The sequence below is a fragment of the Rana temporaria genome, chromosome 11 (genome assembly GCF_905171775.1).
Source record: "Rana temporaria chromosome 11, aRanTem1.1, whole genome shotgun sequence".
Classification (NCBI taxonomy): Eukaryota; Metazoa; Chordata; class Amphibia; order Anura; family Ranidae; genus Rana; species Rana temporaria.
Window position 1 is genome coordinate 2068936 of NC_053499.1, and position 23243 is coordinate 2092178.

The 23243-nt window shown below is 49.8% G+C and overlaps 1 protein-coding gene across 3 annotated transcripts in view; it reads left to right on the plus strand.

Moving 5' to 3' along the window:
• SCUBE2 (signal peptide, CUB domain and EGF like domain containing 2) overlaps positions 1-18260 on the plus strand; it is a gene marked incomplete at its 3' end in the record, with an annotated part of 109571 nt that extends 91311 nt beyond the window's left edge. For 2 of the 3 annotated variants that reach the window (XM_040327883.1, XM_040327881.1), the window contains 3 exon segments: positions 9179-9349; positions 16497-16664; positions 18099-18260. In XM_040327883.1, the coding sequence (XP_040183817.1) occupies positions 9179-9349; positions 16497-16664; positions 18099-18260 (501 nt within the window). 3 annotated transcript variants of the gene reach the window in all.
• Between the last annotated feature and the right edge of the window lie 4983 nt (positions 18261-23243).

The following is a 23243-nucleotide window of genomic DNA, read 5'->3' on the forward strand; positions in this document are numbered from 1 at the left end:
GGGGTTTGGCGTGCAAACAGCGTCTCGCGCCAGGTGACGATAATTCGCTCTGACAGCCATTCTGCAGTCTGTTTTGCTCGTGAAAGGCGATTACAAGCACAGCGGTCGGTATGGTTTTCCGTAATCCTCTGCGGCTTGTCAGACGTCTGACCCTCGTCCCGAACACCTTGGTTCCGTCGCCCTCATTTATCATCGGGGGGAGCCTCAATGGGAGATCTTTTTTGGAGTTGCCAGGAAACTCAAGTTCAGTAAACAGCTACATTGTATCAAACCGGAGTGCATGGCTCCCCATTTTCCCTCAAACTACATTACTTAAGGGGTTTTTTCTCTTCTGTTGAGGGACACTGGACGTCGTCTACTGTTGGGTTATACTGACGTCTACAGGAGGATTGGACACTGGCAAAAAATAATAATCTGGAAGCCAGCCCAGGATAACTTTTCCTACTGCTTCTGTTTTTTGTGTCCTTGGAAGATGAACACCTTTTCCTAAGGTCTGCTGGGAAAGGCCTAACATTTTTTTTTTGCTAGCTTTGTTTGTTTATTTGACCGTTATGGGGTCAAGTTAGTTAGAGGCTCATTGCCTTTCGACTTACCCTGTTTCCCCGAAAATAAGACAGTGTCTTATATTCATTTTCGCCCCCAAAGATGCGCTAGGTCTTATTTTCAGGGGATGTCTTATTTTTCCATTGAGGGACACGGGTCCTACCCCTCCATTTTTATGATCATGCTCTGGGTAATGCTTGTTAAAAATCCAGGCATGCTGGGGTTAGAAGAAGTTATCCTGAGCTGACCTACAGTTTTTTCAATTTTGTATTTTTTTTACAGTGTCCAGTCCTCCTATAGGCAGCATTATAACCTGACAGTGGCATCGCTATGGGGGGTGTGGGGGATGCGGACCACCAGAGTGGTGACACCCAAGCCGCAGCGCCACTGCCATTCTCACTGGCGGGAGCCGTCTGCGAAAGGCAGGACAGCTGAGGAGAGAGGACGGGGCCGCCCGAGTTAACAGTTGGTGATTGGTTGTTTGGATGCAGGGCGGCCCTTGCAACCAATCATCAGCTTGCAGCTCCCACCCTCTGTCCAGACCTGCTGTGCCTTTAGCCCCCTAGACTGCCTATGTAAGGTAAGACAGGAGGACAGCAATGGGGGGCGGGGGGGACCGGGGACAGTAATGGGGTGAAGGGGGGGGATTAAGGACAGTAATGGGGGGACTGAGGACAGCAATGGGGTCACTGAGGACATTAATTGGGTTGCTGAGGATATTAATGGGGTCGCTGAGGACATTATTAGGGGCAATGAGAACGAGGAGGGAGGGAGGGGAGGAGGAGAGAGGAGAGGACTGGGGCACTCCAGAACAACACCCCCGTAATGGGCGACACCCGATTTTCGGCCCCATTATCGGCGTATAAACAAGGTAAGGATATAGGGAACGGATGGGAAGTGGGAACCAGGACTGGGATCAGGGACAAAAGGAGCAGAACAGAGGCAGCAAGGCACAGGATGCAGAGCAAGATCAGGAGCAGGGTAAACGGCACTCAGTATCTGGCAGCAAGCAAAGCAAAACACTGACGCAAGGTGTACTAGCAGAGGACGGACTAAATACCCGCCCAGCAGCCATCAGGTGAAGACATATTGCCAGAAACTGCTGGCTGATGGGAGCCACCTGCTGGTGGAGACTGGAACTACAACTCTGGGAAGTACAGTGCCCAGCAGCAGGTGATCCAGGTCCTGACTTCGTGTCCCTTCTAACATATCCTCTGTTCCCAGGACAGGAAGAGAAGGGAATTCACCCCAACAGGGTCACAGAGGGTGAGAAAAAAAGGGTCTTTCCCTTCCACTGTTAATGTAGCTGTAGCGGGGGTTTAGTAGGTAATAGTCGGTAGTGTTCTTCTATGGGATAACGTGAGGTGTTCTGTGTTTAGGTTACTGACATATCTTATAGAAGCTTTTCTCAAACAGGGTTCTTCTGGTAGTGGGTGATAGGGGTACCTTGAAAAGAGAGCAGTGGCAGATTGATCCCCTGGCCACCAATGTAAGGGTTTACTTTCACTATGACAGCAACGTAAGGGGTAACTACTCCACTTACCACCAATAATAGGGATTACTTCCTCACTACTCACCAATGTAAGGGGTGGCTTTTCTACTGACAACCAATGTAAGGGGGTACTTCTCCCCTAACCACCAATATAAGGGGTTCCATAATCCACTGACGACCAATGTAAGAAGCACTTGTCCTCTGATCACCAATGTAAGGGGTTACTTCTCCACTAACCACTAATGTTGGGGGAGGGGGGGGGGAGTAAAGTTTTCCACTGATCATCAATGTAAGGGCTTCTCCACTGACCACCAACCCAACGTAAGGGGGCCCTTCTCCACTGACCACCAATGCGAGGTACCCTTCTCCATTGGCCACCATGTAAAGGGTCACTTCAACATTGACCATGAACAAAAGGGATCCACAATGACCATGAATGTAAGGAGTCACTACACCACTGACCACCAACACAAGGGATCACTTCTCCACTGACCACTAATGTAAGGTGACATGTCTAGACTGACTGCAAATGTAGGGTGTCTCTTCTCCACTGACCATCAATGTAAGGGGGCACTCCTCCACTAACCAATAATGTAAGCGGGGCCCTTTTCCATTGACCACCAACGTATGGGGGCCCTTCTCTATTGACCACCAACGTATGGGGGCCCTTCACTGACCACCAACATGAGGCCCTTCTCCACTGACCACCAATGTAAGGGGTAATTTTAACATTGAACATGAACAAAAGGGATCCACAATGACCATGAATGTAAGGAGTCACTGCACCACTGACCACCAACAAAAGGGATCCCTTCTCCACTGACCACCAATATAAGGTGACATGTCTAGACTGACTACCAATGAAGGGTGTCACTTCTCCACTGACCATCAATGTAAGGGGGCCCTTCTCCAGTGTCCATCAAATTATGGCAGCCTTTCTCCACTGACCACCAACGTATGGGGGCCTTTCTCCACTGATCACCAACATATGGTGGCCTTTCTCCACTGACCACCAACATACGAGGCCCTTCTCCACTGACCACCAACGTATTGGGGGCTTTCTCCACTGACCACCAACATATGGGGGCCCTTCTCCACTGACCACCAACATATGGGGGCCCTTCTCCACTGACCACCAACATATGGGGGCCCATCTCCACTGACCACCAACATATGGGGGCCCTTCTCCACTGACCACCAACATATGGGGGCCCTTCTCCACTGACCACCAACATATGGGGGCCCTTCTCCACTGACCATCAACGTATGGGGGCCCTTCTCCACTGACCACCAACGTATGGGGGCCCTTCTCCACTGACCACCAACATATGGGGGCCCTTCTCCACTGACCACCAACATATGGGGGCCCTTCTCCACTGACCACCAACATATGGGGGCCCTTCTCCACTGATCACCAACATATGGTGGCCTTTCTCCACTGACCGCCAACATACGAGGCCCTTCTCCACTGACCGTCAACATATAGGGCCCTTCTCCACTGACCGCCAACATACGAGGCCCTTCTCCACTGACCACCAACATATGGGGGCCCTTCTCCACTGACTGCCAACATACGAGGCCCTTCTCCACTGACCACCAACATATGGGGGCCCTTCTCCACTGCCCATCAATGTATGGGGGCCCTTCTCCACTGACCTCCAACATACGAGGCCCTTCTCCACTGACCACCAACATACGAGGCCCTTCTCCACTGACCACCAACATACGAGGCCCTTCCCCACTGACCACCAACATACGAGGCCCTTCTCCACTGCCCATGAATGTATGGGGGCCCTTCTCCACTGACCTCCAACATACGAGGCCCTTCTCCACTGACCACCAACATACGAGGCCCTTCTCCACTGACCTCCAACATACGAGGCCCTTCTCCACTGCCGATCAATGTATGGGGGCCCTTCTCCACTGACCTCCAACATACGAGGCCCTTCTCCACTGACCTCCAACATACGAGGCCCTTCTCCACTGACCTCCAACATACGAGGCCCTTCTCCACTGACCTCCAACATACGAAGCCCTTCTCCACTGACCTCCAACATGCGAGGCCCTTCTCCACTGACCTCCAACATACGAGGCCCTTCTCCACTGACCTCCAACATACGAGGCCCTTCTCCACTGACCTCCAACATACGAGGCCCTTCTTCACTGACCTCCAACATACGAGGCCCTTCTCCACTGACCTCCAACATACGAGGCCCTTCTCCACTGACTACCAACGTATGGGGAAATTTCAACATTGACCATGAACAAAAAGGATCCACACTGACCATCAATGTAAGGAGTCGCTACTCCACTGACCACCAACAAAAGGGATCACTTGCACCCTGACACCAATGTAAGGGGTCACTCTTATAGTGACCACCAATATAAGGGGACTCTTCTCTAGTGACGACCAATGGAAGGGGGGGTAACTTCTCCGCTGACTGACCAGGGTGACTCCAGTTTTCGCTGCCTTATCTGTATTTTTGTATTGAAGTCCCTAAGGTGGCCTTAGAAGGTCCTTCTCCTCTCACCTGTACTATGGATTGGAGGTGAAACCATTTTAGTGGATTTTCCCGGAGATCGGAAATATTTTACGGGTTCCTCATTGGGGGAGAAAAGGGTCTTTCTTGCCGTATCTTCTGCAGACACATCCGGAGGCGTCTTGCGGCGCTCGGATTCGGTCGTCTTGCTCCTGGTTGGGAAAGTTACGTTTGAAGTTATTTTGATTCCTCCAGTTTATTGGATGACTTGTAGACCGTGACAAAACACGACTCGCTATCTGATGGGGGGACTTCAATGCCGTCTGTAGCCGGGGGGGGGGGGGGGTCTGCCTTCAATGTTGTCATTAATCAGGTCACCAGCTGGGGGTGTTTTTTTTGGAGGAACTACAAGTCTCAGCATGTCCTGGCAGCCGGGACACGGGAGAAAAGTTTGTTAAGCCAACCGGAAGATTTTACGATTCATGTTCAACCCGCACATAATACAAATACATTAACCCCTCGCCACCCAGCCCAATGCTGACACTTCTCTCCTACATGTACAAATCAGCATTATTGTGCTAGAAAATTACCCCCCAAACACTATGGCCCGGATTTACAGACATCGGCGCATATTTATTGCGCCGTAGCGTATCTCTTTTACGCTACGCCAGGGCAGCGCAGAGAGGCAAGCACTGGATTCACAAAGCACTCCCTCCCACTCGCTCTTAAAGATACGCTGGGTTTCCTCGGCGTAAGCCAGCGTAGGTGGAAGTGGGCGTGAGCAATGCTAATGAGGCGTGACCCCATGCAACTGATGGGCCAAGCGTCATAGTCAAGTACTTAAAACGAACGGCGCATGCACCGTCCCGCAGCCGCATCCCAGTGCGCATGCTCAGAATCACGTAGGAACAACTGCCTAAGATACGCCTGAACACTGCCTACGACGTGAACGTAACCTACGCCTAGTCATATTCACGTACAACGTAAACGACGTAAAATACGACGGCTGTGTTCCCTGGTCCATACCTTAGCATGAGTTGCGCCTCCTAGATGGGGAATAACTTTACGCCGGACGTACGACTTACGCAAACCGCGTATATGATGCGCCGGGCGCAACTACGTTTGTGAATCGGCGTATCTCCCTCATTTGCATATGTGCATAGAAAATCTATGGGAGCGGCAAATGCGCCCAGCGTAAATATGCGCCCATGATACGATTTTTTACACTTTATTGGAGTGCGGCTGTCCATCATCTCCTCCCTCTTATTTATGCGCCCACGATACGTCGGTCGGATGAAGCCTATTTTCAGGCGTATCTAGTTTTTTAGGCACGGCGCACAGATACGACGGCGCATAGTTACACTTACGCGGCGTATCTCGAGATACGTCGGCGTGAGTGCTTTGTGAATCCGGGCCTATATATGTTTTTTTTTTAAGCAGAGACCCTAGGGAATAAAATGGGGGTCGTTGCAATTTTTTTATCTCGCACGGTATTTACGCAGCAATTTTTCAAACGCTTTTTGTTTTTGGAACAAAAACAGTTTCATGTATTTAAAAAAAAATAAAAATACAGTAAAGTCAGCCCAATGTTTTTTGCATCATGTGAAAGATGATGTTATACCGAGTAAATAGATACCCAACATGTCGCGCTTTATTATTTGCTATGAAAATGCTTATGGAACAGCGCCAAACTACGGTACAGTTTCACTCTGCGGACCTTGATGTAAGGATGGGAAGCTCTGGGGACCCTGATATAAGGACCCTGGTGTAAAGTCGGGGCGACTCTGGGGACCCCGATGTAAGGAGGCGGAGCTCTAGGGACTCTGGTGATGTCACTCTGTATAATATATCTGGAGAGCGGTGATGTCACTCCTGTATAATATATCTTATATCTGGAGGGCGGTGATGTCACTCTGTATAATATATCTTATATCTGGAGGGCGGTGATGTCACTCTGTATAATATATCTTATATCTGGAGAGCGGTGATGTCACTCCTGTATAATATATCTTATATCTGGAGGGCGGTGATGTCACTCTGTATAATATATCTGGAGGGCGGTGATGTCACTCCTGTATAATATATCTGGAGGGCGATGATGTCACTCCTGTATAATATATCTGGAGGGCGGTGATGTCACTCCTGTATAATATATCTGGAGGGCGGTGATGTCACTCCTGTATAATATATCTGGAGGGCGGTGATGTCACTCCTGTATAATATATCTGGAGGGCGGTGATGTCACTCCTGTATAATATATCTGGAGGGCGGTGATGTCACTCTGTATATTATATCTTGTATTGTCGGTATAGGAGGTTTGGATAAAGTGGGCGGGTTCCTTTGTCTCGGGTGATACTTTGTATCTGTTGAGGAATAATAAAGTTTCTCCTTCCTGTATCTGGAAGTTTTTATAGAAGGAGATGAATCTGTAAATCTCGGAACGAATCTCCCGTCTCAATCCCGTGATCTTTATAAAAGAAGTAAGTTTGGCCCCCGGACGCGGCTTGAATCTATTATTTCCGACCGTCTCCGGGGGCCAATGAGCCGGCGCTGACCTGGTCACCGGGTTCACACCCAGCAAGGCATGGCGGCGTCTCGCTGGGCCGGGGACACGACTTGTGAAAAGAGGTGAAGTGCTTTTAAATGTCTTTGTCGGCATTAATCCCCCCCCCCCTCGCCGGGGCCCCCACCCCGCCCCCCCGCCGGGGCCCCTCTCTGCATCACAAAGGCTCCAGAGTTTTTTCTTATAAAACAGCTGCGAGAATCGCCTTTTCCTGGTCACTGGAGCCGGACAAAGAGACGGGCGGGGAAAGCCCAACTCTGCTGAAGCCAATCGCTTCCTTTGTTGGGGGGGGGGGGGGGAGATAAAAGGGGATTATCAGCCTGTAACACCCCAATTATCCCGGAGCCCCGCATGGCACGACTTTGTTCTCCGGGGTCTCCAGCGGTCAGACCCATCCGGCCAATAAGCAGCAGCCGTACCGAGGACCTGAAATGCACAGAGAGACGCTCCGCCAGCTACAATGTATCGCTCCGTGTCCCTCACTGGAGAAATGACACTTAGGCCCAGATTCTCAAAGGGCTTACGACGGAGCAGCGCCATGTACGCCGTCGTATGTCCTAATCTGGCCCGGCGTATCTATGCGCCTGATTCTTAGAATCAGTTACGCATAGATAACCATTAGATCCGACAGGCGTAAGGCTCTTACGCCGTCGGATCTTAAATGCAATTTTTTTTTTGCCCGCTAGGTGTCGTTTTCCCCGTCGAGTATGCAAATTAGCTAGATACGCAAATTCCCGAACGTACTCGCGGCCGACGCAGTAAAGTTACGACGTTTACGCTAGGCTTGTCCCGGCGTAAAGTTGCCCCTGCTATATGAGGCGCAGCCAATGTTAAGTATGGCCGTCGTTCTCGCGTCGAAATTTGAAAAGTTACGTCGTTTGCGTAAGTCGTCCGTGAATGGGGCTGGACGCCATATACGTTCACGTCGAAACCAATGACGTCCTTGCGACGTCATTTAGCGCAATACACGTCGGGAAATTTTAGGGACCGCGCATGCACAGTACGATCAGCGCAGGAACGCGCCTAATTTAAATGATCCACGCCCCCTACCTGGATCATTTGAATTAGGCGGGCTTGCGCCGGAGGATTTACGATACGCCGCCGCAACTTTACAGGCAAGTGCTTTGTGAAGGGGAGGGGGAGGGGAGACTGAGGAAATGCTTCCTCCTGCCTGCAGCAGACTGATTACACCATCTCGGCAAAGGCACTGGGGGACTGATCAGCAGACTGATGACATAATCACAGCCTAGGCAAAGTCACTGGGGGGGGGGGGGGGGGGTAGAGGAGAATGAGAAAATGTTTCCTCCTGCCTGCACCAGACTAAAGCCATTTTCTCAGTCTAGAAACGTAATTGGGGAGAGGAGACTGAGAAAATGTTTCCTCCTGCCTTCAGCAGACTGATTACACCATCTCGGCCTAGGCAAAGGCACTGGGGGACTGATCGGCAGACTGATGACATCATCACAGCTTAGGCAAAGGCGCTGGGGGAGGGGAGACTGAGGCAATGCTTCTTCCTTCCTGCAGCAGAGTGATGCCTTCATCTCAGCCTATATAAGTCAGGACTGTGTGATCAGGCAGACTAGTAAATCTAGTAAAATTTCCACTTTAATGATGAATTTCAAAGCAGATAATCACCAAAAAGGTAAAAATCACAGCTGTTTTGTGGGAGAGGAGGAGCCAGAAATAGGAGCCAATCAGGGCTCAGTGCTGTCGGTCTAACACTAGCAGATTGCAGACAGGAGGAGAGAGCATGAGCCGACACCATTGGCAAACTAATTCTCCAATCAGAAGGCTGTGGGCGGGTCCCTGACGAAGCTTTAGGAATGATCTGTGTAATGAGTCCTGGAATCGATCGGAGAGGCCATTTTCCACATACTGGCCCTTTGCTGGGGCCCCGAAGGGCCACTAATGCCGAGCTTCACATTACTAATACAACACACGACTTTCTCAAATAACAAAATGGCAACATTGTAAAGTTTGTACTGTTTGATGAAGAAGATTTCTGGACTCTGCTGCGCAATGTTGGCGGTTGGCACGGCTCGCCTGCGCTTTACCCTCTGCATACTAACTGGCGTGCTTTTCTCTCCTCTTGTCTCTCAGTTAGCTGCCACACGGGCACCTACTATGACGGACAGAAGGACCAATGCGTTTTATGCCCCAACGGAACCTATCAGACCGAAGAAGGGCAGATCGTGTGTGAGATCTGCCCGGCTCCCGAGAACAGAGACAGTCCGAAACACGTGGGGGCCCGGGATCTCTCCGAGTGCGGAGGTAACAGAGGGTCACTGGGAGGCGGGGCCAGTCTATCTAATCTGGGGGGGGGGGGGCAGTAAAAAGAAAAAATCAGGGGGCATAATGTCAGCAGTGTGACAGAGATGTGGGGAACCAGTATTCCCCATTCACTTCTGTACCCTGAGTGCCCCCTTACATCAACTACCCCATCAGAGTGCCCCCTTACATCAACTACCCCATCAGAGTGCCCCCTTACATCAACTGCCCCATCAGAGTGCCCCCTTACATCAACTGCCCCATCAGAGTGCCCCCTTACATCAACTGCCCCATCAGAGTGCCCCCTTACATCAACTGCCCCCTTACATCAACTGCCCCATCAGAGTGCCCCCTTACATCAACTGCCCCATCAGAGTGCCCCCTTACATCAACTGCCCCATAAGAGTGCCCCCTTACATCAACTGCCCCATCAGAGTGCCCCCTTACATCAACTGCCCCATCAGAGTGCCCCCTTACATCAACTGCCCCATCAGAGTGCCCCCTTACATCAACTGCCCCATCAGAGTGCCCCCTTACATCAACTGCCCCATCAGAGTGCCCCCTTACATCAACTGCCCCATCAGAGTGCCCCCTTACATCAACTGCCCCCTTACATCAACTGCCCCATCAGAGTGCCCCCTTACATCAACTGCCCCATCAGAGTGCCCCTTACATCAGCTGCCCCATCAGAGTGCCCCCTTGCATCAAATGCCCCATCAGAGTGCCCCCTTGCATCAACTGCCCCATCAGAGTGCCCCTTACATCCACTGCGGAGAGTGTAGTGCTCATTACATCAGTTGCCCCCATCAGAACCCCCCTTACATCCATTGTCCCCATCAAATTCCTCCTTGCATCCATTGTCCCCATCAGAACCCCCCTTACATCAATTGTCCCCATCAGAGACCCTCTTACATCCATTGCCCCCATCAGAGTGCCTCCTGGATCAGTGGATGTTCTCTTAGAAACCTGGGGGGGGGGGGTTGGCACAGACCACCCCAGCACCCCCTAGATCCAGGCCTGCTGGGAGGGCTACATAGGTATAGAAGCATATACTATATGACCCCCCCCCCCCCCCCTCCAGGTGATATTGTTCAGGTGTCACCAGTGAAGAGTCCTGGGAATACTCCACCATACAAAGACATTGTAGAAAATTGTGGTGACATTTTGGTGAAGACCCTTTTCTGTTCCAGCATGTGACCTGAGAGAAGTGTACGGGGGGCTCAGCGGGGCGCTCAGGCTCCATAGGGAGGGAGGAGGTATGTAGGGGGGGGGGCTGCTGCCAGACTGCTGACAGGGGATGGAGCCCGTCCTGGCTCCTGCATGACTGTCCCCCCCCCCCAGCTCCATAAAGACATGGCGTGACCAGCTTGGTGCGGAGGAACTCGTGTCCTGCACAGAGCCCTGACCTCATCCCTACTGAACACCTTTGGGGGGGATTTGAACATCCTGATGTCAAGCCAAGCCGAGCCTTATCCAACCTCAGGACCCCCCATCACCCCCCATCACAACCGGGCCCAAATTCCCACAGACACCCTCCAAAATCTCGTGCAAATCCTTCCCAGAAGAGTGGAGGCTTTGGGGCAGATTCGCGTAGATGGGCGTAATTTTGGGCGGGCGTAACGTATCTGATTTACGTTACGTCGCCGCAAGTTTTTCAGGCAAGTGCTTTATTCACAAAGCACTTGCCTGTAAAGTTGCGGCGGCGTAACGTAAATCACCCGGCGGAATTCAAATTCGGCGGGTAGGGGGCGTGTTTCATTTAAATGAAGCGTGTCCCCGCGCCGAACGAACTGCGCATGCGCCGTCTCTAAAATTTCCCGGCGTGCATTGCTCTAAATGACGTCGCAAGGACGTCATTGGTTTTGACGTGAACGTAAATTACGTCCAGTACCATTCACAGACGACTTACGCAAACGACGTAATTTTATAAATTTTCAACGCGGGAACGACGGCCATACTTAACAATGGTTGCGCCTCATATAGCAGGGGCAACTTTACGCCGGGAAAAGCCTAACGTAAACGTCGTAACTACTGCGTCGACCGCGCGTACGTTCGGGAATTCGCGTATTTAGCTAATTTGCATACTCGACGGGGAAATCGACGGAAGCGTCACCTAGCGGCGGGGGGGGGGGGGGGGGTGGGAAATTGTAAGAGCCTTACGCCTGTCAGATCTAATGGATATCTATGCGTAACTGATTCTAAGAATCAGTCGCATAGATACGACGGCCCAGATTAGGACTTACGACGGCGTACATGGCGCTGCGCCGTCGTAAGCCCTTTGAGAATCTGGGCCTTTACGTCTACAAAGGGGGGGGGGCTCCATAATAATGGCCATAGTTTTGTAATGCGATGTCCTAACAAACGCATGTAGATCTTGTGACCATTGCTGAGGACTTTACATGGATGTTTTATTCATTCTCTGTCTCCCGAAGAGGCAATGAGGAGTTCTAATGAAGCCGATCATCTTCTGCAGAAAGTCTGCGGTCTCTGACAGTCTTCTGCGGTCTCTGACAGTCTTCTGCGGTCTCTGACAGTCTTCTGCGGCCTCTGACAGTCTTCTGCGGTCTCTGACAGTCTTCTGCGGTCTCTGACAGTCTTCTGCGGTCTCTGACAGTCTTCTGCGGTCTCTGACAGTCTTCTGCAGTCTCTGACAGTCTTCTGCGGTCTCTGACAGTCTTCTGCGGTCTCTGACAGTCTTCTGCGGTCTCTGACAGTCTTCTGCGGTCTCTGACAGTCTTCTGCGGCCTCTGACAGTCTTCTGCAGTCTCTGACAGTCTTCTGCGGTCTCTGACAGTCTTCTGCACCATTATGGATTCTGAATATTATGTGATGCCCCTTTAGTGACGGGGGGGGGGGGGGGGGGGGGGGGGGGGGTCTGCAGTTGCAGTCCACGATATCTAATTGGTTGACCACTTCCGATTGCTGGAAAATGTAAGGCCAAGTAGAACAAAAATCTGAAACAAATAGAATGTGTGCAAACCTCCCAATCGCTTTGTTTGATAAATCTGCATCGCCATCTTGTGGTCACTTTAGCAAATGCAGAATAATACATTTATAGCATCTTCAGACAACACTGAGCAAGTAAACATCACCACAGGAGCTTACACTCTAATCACCCCAGTCACACACTATTATTATTATACATTTATATATCTCTAAGATTACTGAGCCAGTCACATCAGTCTCTGTACAGAGGAGCTTACACTCTAATGTCCCCTCCCCCCTACAGTCACATCAGTCTCTGTACAGAGGAGCTTACACTCTAATGTCCCCCCCCCCACATCACATCAGTCTCTGTACAGAGGAGCTTACACTCTAATGTCCCCTCCCCCCTCCAGTCACATCAGTCTCTGTACAGAGGAGCTTACACTCTAATGTCCCCTCCCCCCTACAGTCACATCAGTCTCTGTACAGAGGAGCTTACACTCTAATGTCCCCCCCCCCACATCACATCAGTCTCTGTACAGAGGAGCTTACACTCTAATGTCCCCTCCCCCCTACAGTCACATCAGTCTCTGTACAGAGGAGCTTACACTCTAATGTCCCCTCCCCCCCCCCCCACAGTCACATCAGTCTCTGTACAGAGGAGCTTACACTCTAATGTCCCCTCCCCCCTACAGTCACATCAGTCTCTGTACAGAGGAGCTTACACTCTAATGTCCCCCCCCCCACATCACATCAGTCTCTGTACAGAGGAGCTTACACTCTAATGTCACATCAGTCTCTGTACAGAGGAGCTTACACTCTAATGTCCCCTCCCCCCTTCAGTCACATCAGTCTCTGTACAGAGGAGCTTACACTCTAATGTCCCCCCCCCCACATCACATCAGTCTCTGTACAGAGGAGCTTACACTCTAATGTCCCCTCCCCCCTACAGTCACATCAGTCTCTGTACAGAGGAGCTTACACTCTAATGTCCCCTCCCCCCTACAGGCACATCAGTCTCTGTACAGAGGAGCTTACACTCTAATGTCCCCTCCCCCCACATCACATCAGTCTCTGTACAGAGGAGCTTACACTCTAATGTCCCCTCCCCCCTACAGTCACATCAGTCTCTGTACAGAGGAGCTTACACTCTAATGTCCCCCCCCCCACATCACATCAGTCTCTGTACAGAGGAGCTTACACTCTAATGTCCCCTCCCCCCTACAGTCACATCAGTCTCTGTACAGAGGAGCTTACACTCTAATGTCCCCTCCCCCCTACAGGCACATCAGTCTCTGTACAGAGGAGCTTACACTCTAATGTCCCCTCCCCCCCACATCACATCAGTCTCTGTACAGAGGAGCTTACACTCTAATGTCCCCTCCTCCCCACATCACATCAGTCTCTGTACAGAGGAGCTTACACTCTAATGTCCCCTCCCCCCCCACATCACATCAGTCTCTGTACAGAGGAGCTTGCACTCTAATGTCCCCTCCCCCCCACACATCAGTCTCTGTACAGAGGAGCTTACACTCTAATGTCCCCTCCCCCCACATCACATCAGTCTCTGTACAGAGGAGCTTACACTCTAATGTCCCCTCCCCCCACACATCACATCAGTCTCTGTACAGAGGAGCTTACACTCTAATGTCCCCTCCCCCCACAGTCACATCAGTCTCTGTACAGAGGAGCTTACACTCTAATGTCCCCTCCCCCCCACAGTCACATCAGTCTCTGTACAGAGGAGCTTACACTCTAATGTCCCCTCCCCCCACATCACATCAGTCTCTGTACAGAGGAGCTTACACTCTAATGTCCCCTCCCCCCCCCCCCACATCACATCAGTCTCTGTACAGAGGAGCTTACACTCTAATGTCCCCTCCCCCCACATCACATCAGTCTCTGTACAGAGGAGCTTACACTCTAATGTCCCCTCCCCCCACAGTCACATCAGTCTCTGTACCAGAGGAGCTTACACTCTAATGTCCCCTCCCCCCACATCACATCAGTCTCTGTACAGAAGAGCTTACACTCTAATGTCCCCTCCCCCACAGTCACATCAGTCTCTGTACAGAGGAGCTTACACTCTAATGTCCCCCCCCCCCACAGTCACATCAGTCTCTGTACAGAGGAGCTTACACTCTAATGTCCCCTCCCCCCCACATCACATCAGTCTCTGTACAGAGGAGCTTACACTCTAATGTCCCCTCCCCCACATCACATCAGTCTCTGTACAGAGGAGCTTACACTCTAATGTCCCCTCCCCCCTACAGGCACATCAGTCTCTGTACAAAGGAGCTTACACTCTAATGTCCCCTCCCCCCCACAGTCACATCAGTCTCTGTACAGAGGAGCTTACACTCTAATGTCCCCTCCCCCACATCACATCAGTCTCTGTACAGAGGAGCTTACACTCAAATGTCCCCTCCCCCCACAGTCACATCAGTCTCTGTACAGAGGAGCTTACACTCTAATGTCCCCTCCCCCACACAGTCACATCAGTCTCTGTACAGAGGAGCTTACACTCTAATGTCCCCTCCCCCCCACAGTCACATCAGTCTCTGTACAGAGGAGCTTACACTCTAATGTCCCCTCCCCCCCACAGTCACATCAGTCTCTGTACAGAGGAGCTTACACTCTAATGTCCCCTCCCCCCACATCACATCAGTCTCTGTACAGAGGAGCTTACACTCTAATGTCCCCTCCCCCCACATCACATCAGTCTCTGTACAGAGGAGCTTACACTCTAATGTCCCCTCCCCCCACAGTCACATCAGTCTCTGTACAGAGGAGCTTACACTCTAATGTCCCCTCCCCCCCACAGTCACATCAGTCTCTGTACAGAGGAGCTTACACTCTAATGTCCCCCCCCCACATCACATCAGTCTCTGTACAGAGGAGCTTACACTCTAATGTCCCCTCCCCCACATCACATCAGTCTCTGTACAGAGGAGCTTACACTCTAATGTCCCCTCCCCCCCCACAGTCACATCAGTCTCTGTACAGAGGAGCTTACACTCTAATGTCCCCTCCCCCCCACAGTCACATCAGTCTCTGTACAGAGGAGCTTACACTCTAATGTCCCTCCCCCACAGTCACATCAGTCTCTGTACAGAGGAGCTTACACTCTAATGTCCCCTCCCCCACAGTCACATCAGCCTCTGTACAGAGGAGCTTACACTCTAATGCCCCCTCCCCCCATAGTCACATCAGTCTCTGTACAGAGGAGCTTACACTCTAATGTCCCCTCCCCCCACATCACATCAGTCTCTGTACAGAGGAGCTTACACTCTAATGTCCCCTCCCCCACAGTCACATCAGTCTCTGTACAGAGGAGCTTACACTCTAATGTCCCCTCCCCCACACATCACATCAGTCTCTGTACAGAGGAGCTTACACTCTAATGTCCCCCCCCCCACAGTCACATCAGTCTCTGTACAGAGGAGCTTACACTCTAATGTCCCCCCCCCCCCACAGTCACATCAGTCTCTGTACAGAGGAGCTTACACTCTAATGTCCCCTCCCCCACAGTCACATCAGTCTCTGTACAGAGGAGCTTACACTCTAATGTCCCCTCCCCCCACAGTCACATCAGTCTCTGTACAGAGGAGCTTACACTCTAATGTCCCCTCCCCCCCTCCCCCCACATCACACCAGTCTCTGTACAGAGGAGCTTACACTCTAATGTCCCCTCCCCCACACATCACATCAGTCTCTGTACAGAGGAGCTTACACTCTAATGTCCCCTCCCCCACACATCACATCAGTCTCTGTACAGAGGAGCTTACACTCTAATGTCCCCTCCTGTCACATGCACACTTGGCCATTCTGCTCAGAAGCCACATATTCTTCCTCTTAGATTCTGGGGGGGGGGGGGGGGAGGGGGGGGTATTTGCCCAAACTCCCAGCAGAGAGTCTTTGATAGGAATTTATCCCGGGGGGGGGGGGTCCGGTGACTACAATGCTGACCATCTAATGACTCCGCCTCTCTGCCGGTATGAACAATTGCATGAACTTATTGCGGTTATAGTGGAATTTATAACTCTTCAGTGTATAGCGGACGATGTGACGGGACGCGGATTCCGATTATCGGGGGGGGGGACGACTCCCCTTTTTGGTTCATGCCGACCAGTGATTGGCCGCAGTGATGATGACCACTCCCCCCTCACAGCAGAGAATAATGCAGGTATGATAATGATCGGCGTTCTCTTCTTGTCTTCCTCAGGTCTGTGTCCTCCCGGTGAATTCTCGGTGGACGGGTTTCGCCCGTGTGATCCGTGCCCCCCGGGGACCTTCCAGCCGGAAGCGGGGAGGACGTCTTGCCTTTCCTGTGGTGGGGGACTGCCCACCAGGCACAGCGGAGCCTCAACCTTCCACGATTGCGAGACTAAAGGTGACGCTTGGCGACAAAACGCCATTTTTTTCATTGGGTTATAATTTGCCTTTCTTGCTTCTTGGGAGGAGTTATGCAAATATTAAATGCTTTGATTAGCGGGCGTCGGTCTGGAGGAGTGGGGCGTTCCTAGGTGGGATACATTTGCATTTACACCTCCCTAGGTAACGCCCACATATGATGCCGAGCCGCCCCCATGATTGAAAGAACTAAAATTCAATGAATGAAAGGGGCGGGGCCAGAGACAGTCAGGATGGGGAGGAAAGGGCTGGCTCTTGGGAGGAGTTATGCAAATATTAACTGTCTTGCTGGGTGGGTGTCGGTCTGAAGGAATGGGCGTTCCTAGTCAGGCTGTATTTGCATAGGTAACTCCCATATGTGATGCTGAGCCTGAACAGAAATTTAATGATTAAAAGGGGGTGGGGACAATCAGGCTGGGGAGGAAAGGGTTGGCTCTTGGGAGGAGTTATGCAAATATTAACTGTCTTGACGGGTGGGTGTCGGTCTGAAGGAATGGGCGTTCCTAGTCAGGCTGTATTTGCATAGGTAACTCCCATATGTGATGCTGAGCCTGAACGGAAATTTAATGATTAAAAGGGGGCGGGGACAATCAGGCTGGGGAGGAAAGGGTTGGCTATTGGGAGGAGTTATGCAAATATTAACTGTCTTGCTGGGTGGGTGTCAGTCTGGAGGAGTGGGCGTTCCTAGTCAGGCTGTATTTGCATAGGTAACTCCCATATGTGATGCTGAGCCTGAATGGAAATTTAATGATTAAAAGGGGGTGGGGACAATCAGGCTGGAGGAAAGGGTTGGCTCTTGGGAGGAGTTATGCAAATATTAACTGTCTTGATGGGTGGGTGTCAGTCTGGAGGAGTGGGCGTTCCTAGGTAGGCTGCATTTGCATTTAGACCTCCCTAGGGTAACGCCCACATTTGATGCGAAGCCTCCATGATTGAAAGAATTAAAATCCAATGAATGAAAGGGGCGGGGCCAGGGGCAATCAGGCTGGGAAGGAAAAGGCTGGCTCTTGGGAGGAGTTATGCAAATATCAAAATGCCTTGATGGGTGGGTGTCGGTCTGGAGGAGTGGGCGTTTCTAGGTAGGCTGTATTTGCATAGGAAACGCCCATGCTGAGCCTCCATGATTGAAAGAACTGAAGTCCAATGAATAAAAGGGGCGGGGCCAGGGACAGTCAGGCTGGGGAGGTAAGTGCTAGATCATGCAGGACGTCCTCCAGCCAAGAAATGAGGGGGGCGGGGCTCTCTCTGACTTGCTGCAACTTCTAGTGCACATGGTGAGAAGCTCACAGTGTGCAGTGAAATCGGAGGAAGCCGATTCAGTCCAGGGGGAGGAGATCCTGCAGAATTTTTGGTATTTGCACGTTCCCTCCGTCTTGCTCCGCCTCTAACTGATGTTTTCTTGCGGAATGCGCAGTTCAGTGCTCGCCCGGACACTCCTACAACACCACGACGCACAGATGCCTCCGGTGTCCCGTGGGGATGTACCAGCCAGAGTTTGGTCAGAATTTCTGCATCTCCTGCCCGGGGAATACCAGCACAGACTTTGACGGATCCACCAACATAACCCAGTGCAAAAGTAAGTGCCCCCTCTATGACTTTCCTGCCAGACATCTGATCATACACTATTGGTGTCAGTGGGAGGAATAGTGTCCCACCATTGGTGTCAGTGGGAGGAATAGTGTCCCATCATTGGTATGAGTGGGAGGAATAGTGTCCCATCATTGGTGTCAGTGGGAGGAATAGTGTCCCATCATTGGTGTCAGTGGGAGGAATAGCGCCCCATCATTGGTATGAGTGGGAGGAATAGTGTCCCATCATTGGTGTCAGTGGGAGGAATAGTGTCCCATCATTGGTGTCAGTGGGAGGAATAGTGTCCCATCATTGGTGTCAGTGGGAGGAATAGTGTCCCCATCATTGGTGTCAGTGGGAGGAATAGTGTCCCATCATTGGTGCCAGTGGGAGGAATAGTGTCCCATCATTGGTGTCAGTGGGAGGAATAGTGCCCCATTATTGGTGTCAGTGGGAGGAATAGTGCCTCATCATTGGTGTCAGGGGGAGGAATAGTGACCCATCATTGGTGTTAGTGGGAGGAATAGTGTCCCATCATTGGTGTCAGGGGGAGGAATAGTGCCCCATCATTGGTGTCAGTGGGAGGAATAGTGTCCCCATCATTGGTGTCAGTGGGAGGAATAGTGTCCCATCATTGGTGTCAGTGGGAGGAATAGTGCCCCATCATTGGTGTCAGTGGGAGGAATAGTGCCTCATCATTGGTGTCAGTGGGAGGAATAGCGCCCCATCATTGGTGTCAGTGGGAGGAATAGTGTCCCATCATTAGTATCAGTGGGAGAAAAGTGCCCCAGGGGCCAGATAAAGGTCCACAGGCCGCAGTTTGGAGACCCTTGATCCGGCCAATCGTATACCAACCAGCGAGTGAAAGCGCAGTGTTGTTGTTCCCAGCAGCCAATCAGCTCTCTTCGCTTAGTCGGTGTGCCGTGTGTTGGACACGACTTTGATCCTCACAAATATTGCGCTGTGTTTGTGTCGGGGGGCGGAGCTCCGATGTGACGGGTTAGACAGCTACTGGCAGTCGTGTTGGACGGATTACGTCCGGCTGTGATATTTGGCACCGCGGGTCTGCGGAGGGAGCAGCGCAGTTTACGACCCCCCTCCCCCCCCCCCCACCTCCTTCTGGATTGGGTGTTCTCCAAGATCTGTCCTTGTGGAGGGAATGGAGAAATGACACCCAAATGTTGCAGATTTGCAACTTTATTCAAAGCGTTTGTTGGGAGACGGGGGGAGGGAAGCCGTACAAAGGGGCCCAGTGATTGGTTCAGAGCGAGAAATTACGACAGGAAAATGATGTGTAAGAAAGTTGTACAAATTCTCTGCACTTTATACACCGCGGACCTCGCAACATAACAACGTGCGAGACTGCTGATGTGCACCTCAGAGGTAGTCACTCCGCAAGAGAGAGAAAGAGAGAGGGGGGGAGAGAGAGAAGGAAAGCGAGAGAGAGCGCATCGGATGTAAGGACATGATGGGACAACAAGACAGGGTGACGGGAAAGTACAGAGGGAGAGATGCTACAGGGTGAGAAGACAGTGAGACCGACTATCAGACCCGGGCATGAGACAGGACAGAAGAACATCAGAAGTGGGCAAAGGATAAGACAGGCAGGATGTGGGGACATGATGGGACAGAGAGACAAGACAGCAGGACATGAGGACATAACTGGACAGAGATATACCTCAGGATGTGGAGACATGATAGGAGATGGAGGCAGAGTGCAGGACATGGGGACATGATAGGGCAGAGAGACAGACTGCGGGACACAGGGACATGATAGGACAGAGAGACAGACTGCGGGACACAGGGACATGATAGGACAGAGACAGACCGCGGGACACGGGAACATGATAAGACCGAGAGACAGACCGCGGGACACGGGGACATGATAGGACAGAGAGACAGACCGCGGGACACGGGGACATGATAGGAGATGGAGGCAGAGTGCAGGACATGGGGACATGATAGGGCAGAGAGACAGACTGCGGGACACAGGGACATGATAGGACAGAGAGACAGACTGCGGGACACAGGGACATGATAGGACAGAGACAGACCGCGGGACACGGGAACATGATAAGACAGAGAGACAGACCGCGGGACACGGGGACATGATAGGACAGAGAGACAGACCGCGGGACACGGGGACATGATAGGACAGAGAGACAGACCGCGGGACACGGGGACATGATAGGACAGAGAGACAGACTGCGGGACACGGGGACATGATAGGACAGAGAGACAGACCGCGGGACACGGGGACATGATAGGACAGAGAGACAGACTGCGGGACACGGGGACATGATAGGACAGAGAGACAGACTGCAGGACACGGGGACATGATAGGACAGAGAGACAGACTGCGGGACACGGGGACATGATAGGACAGAGAGACAGACTGCGGGACACGGGAACATGATAGGAGATGGAGGCAGAGTGCAAGACATGGGGACATGATAGGACTGAGAGACAGACCACGGGACACAGGGACATGATAGGACTGAGAGACAGACCACGGGACACAGGGACATGATAGGACAGAGAGACACACCACAGGGACATGATAGGACAGAGAGACACACCACAGGGACATGATAGGACTGAGAGACAGACCACGGGACACAGGGACATGATAGGACAGAGAGACACACCACAGGGACATGATAGGACAGAGAGACACACCACAGGGACATGATAGGACTGAGAGACAGACCACGGGACACAGGGACATGATAGGACTGAGAGACAGACCACGGGACACGGGGATATGATAGGACAGAGAGACAAACCGTGGGACACAGGAACATGATAGGAGATGGAGGCAGAGTGCAAGACATGGGGACATGATAGGACTGAGAGACAGACCACGGGACACAGGGACATGATAGGACTGAGAGACAGACCACGGGACACAGGGACATGATAGGACAGAGAGACACACCACAGGGACATGATAGGACAGAGAGACACACCACAGGGACATGATAGGACAGAGAGACACACCACAGGGACATGATAGGACAGAGAGACAGACCGCGGGACATGATAGGACAGAGAGACAGACCACGGGGACATGATAGGACAGAGAGACAGACGGCGGGACATGATAGGACAGAGAGACAGACCGCGGGACATGATAGGACAGAGAGACAGACCACGGGACATGATGGGACAGAGAGAGAGACTGCGGGACATGATAGGACAGAGAGACAGACCGCGGGACACAGGGACATGATAGGACAGGATAGTATAGATACGTACATTAAAGAATATATACACAATAGAAGAATTTTTGTTTAACTAGAAATGATCCAATCACTGCTTGGCTTACTAATGCGCGTTTGTTCTATGCACATAAAATAAATCCAATCTTTTCCGTTTTTGGCGCACAAAGTGCAGCATTCCTGCGATGAGACGGAAGTAGTAAGTTGGAATTTCCCATTTCTAACACGCGTTTCGTTCCCCTGGAACCCGCGTCGTGCTTCATTGTTTATCTGCTGCTCTGGTATTTTTGTTACAACCGTCACTATTTTACCGGCGCCCCCCGCTGGTGGTTTATTGGGCTCAGAATGTAGAATGTCATTCAGGATTTATCCTTTTCCATTTCCGTGTATAAAAAAATCCCATCAGAACTGTATTAAATATCTGCCCTGAATGTTACGGTTCTGACTTTTATAGGAAATAGAAAGAGTAAATCTAAAAGAGATGAAAGAAAAAAAAAAAAATAATAAAATAAACAGAAATCCAAAACAAAAATAAACGGAAATAAAAAACAAAAGTAAACTGAAATCAAAATAAAAATAAACAGAAATCAAAATAAAAACAGAAATCAAAAACAAAAATAAACAGAAATCAAAATAAACGGAAATCAAAAATAAACGGAAATCAAAATAAACGGAAATCAAAATAAACGGAAATCAAAATAAAAACGGAAATCAAAATAAACATAAATCAAAAATAAAAATAAACGGAAATAAAAATAAAAAAATAAACAGAAATCAAAAACGAAAATAAAAATAAACGGAAATAAAAATAAAAACAGAAATCAAAAACAAAAATAGAAACAAAAATAAACAGAAATCAAAAACAAAAATAAACAGAAATAAAAATACAAATAAACAGAAATAAAAATACAAATAAACGGAAATAAAAATAAACATAAATCAAAATAAAAACAGAAATCAAAAACGGAAATAAAAATAAACATAAAATAAACGGAAATAAAAAAATAAACAGAAATCAAAAACAAAAATAAACGAAAATAAAAATAAACGGAAATCAAAATAAACGGAAATCAAAATCAAAATAAACGGAAATCAAAATCAAAATAAACGGAAATCAAAATAAACGGAAATCAAAATAAACGGAAATCAAAATAAACGGAAATCAAAATAAACGGAAATCAAAATAAACAGAAATCAAAAACAAAAATAAACGGAAATCAAAATAAACAGAAATCAAAAACACAAATAAACGGAAATAAAAATAAACAGAAATCAAAAACAAAAATAAACAGAAATAAAAATAAACAGAAATCAAAAACAAAAATAAACAGAAATAAAAATAAACAGAAATCAAAAATAAAAATAAACGGAAATCAAAATAAACGGAAATCAAAATAAACGGAAATCAAAATAAACGGAAATCAAAATCAAAATAAACGGAAATCAAAATCAAAATAAACGGAAATCAAAATCAAAATAAACGGAAATCAAAATAAACGGAAATCAAAATAAACGGAAATCAAAATAAACGGAAATCAAAAACAAAAATAAACGGAAATCAAAATAAACAGAAATCAAAAACGGAAATAAAAATAAACAGAAATCAAAAACAAAAATAAACAGAAATAAAAATAAACAGAAATCAAAAATAAAAATAAACGGAAATCAAAATAAACGGAAATCAAAATCAAAATAAACGGAAATCAAAATAAACGGAAATCAAAATAAACAGAAATCAAAAACAAAAATAAACAGAAATAAAAATAAAC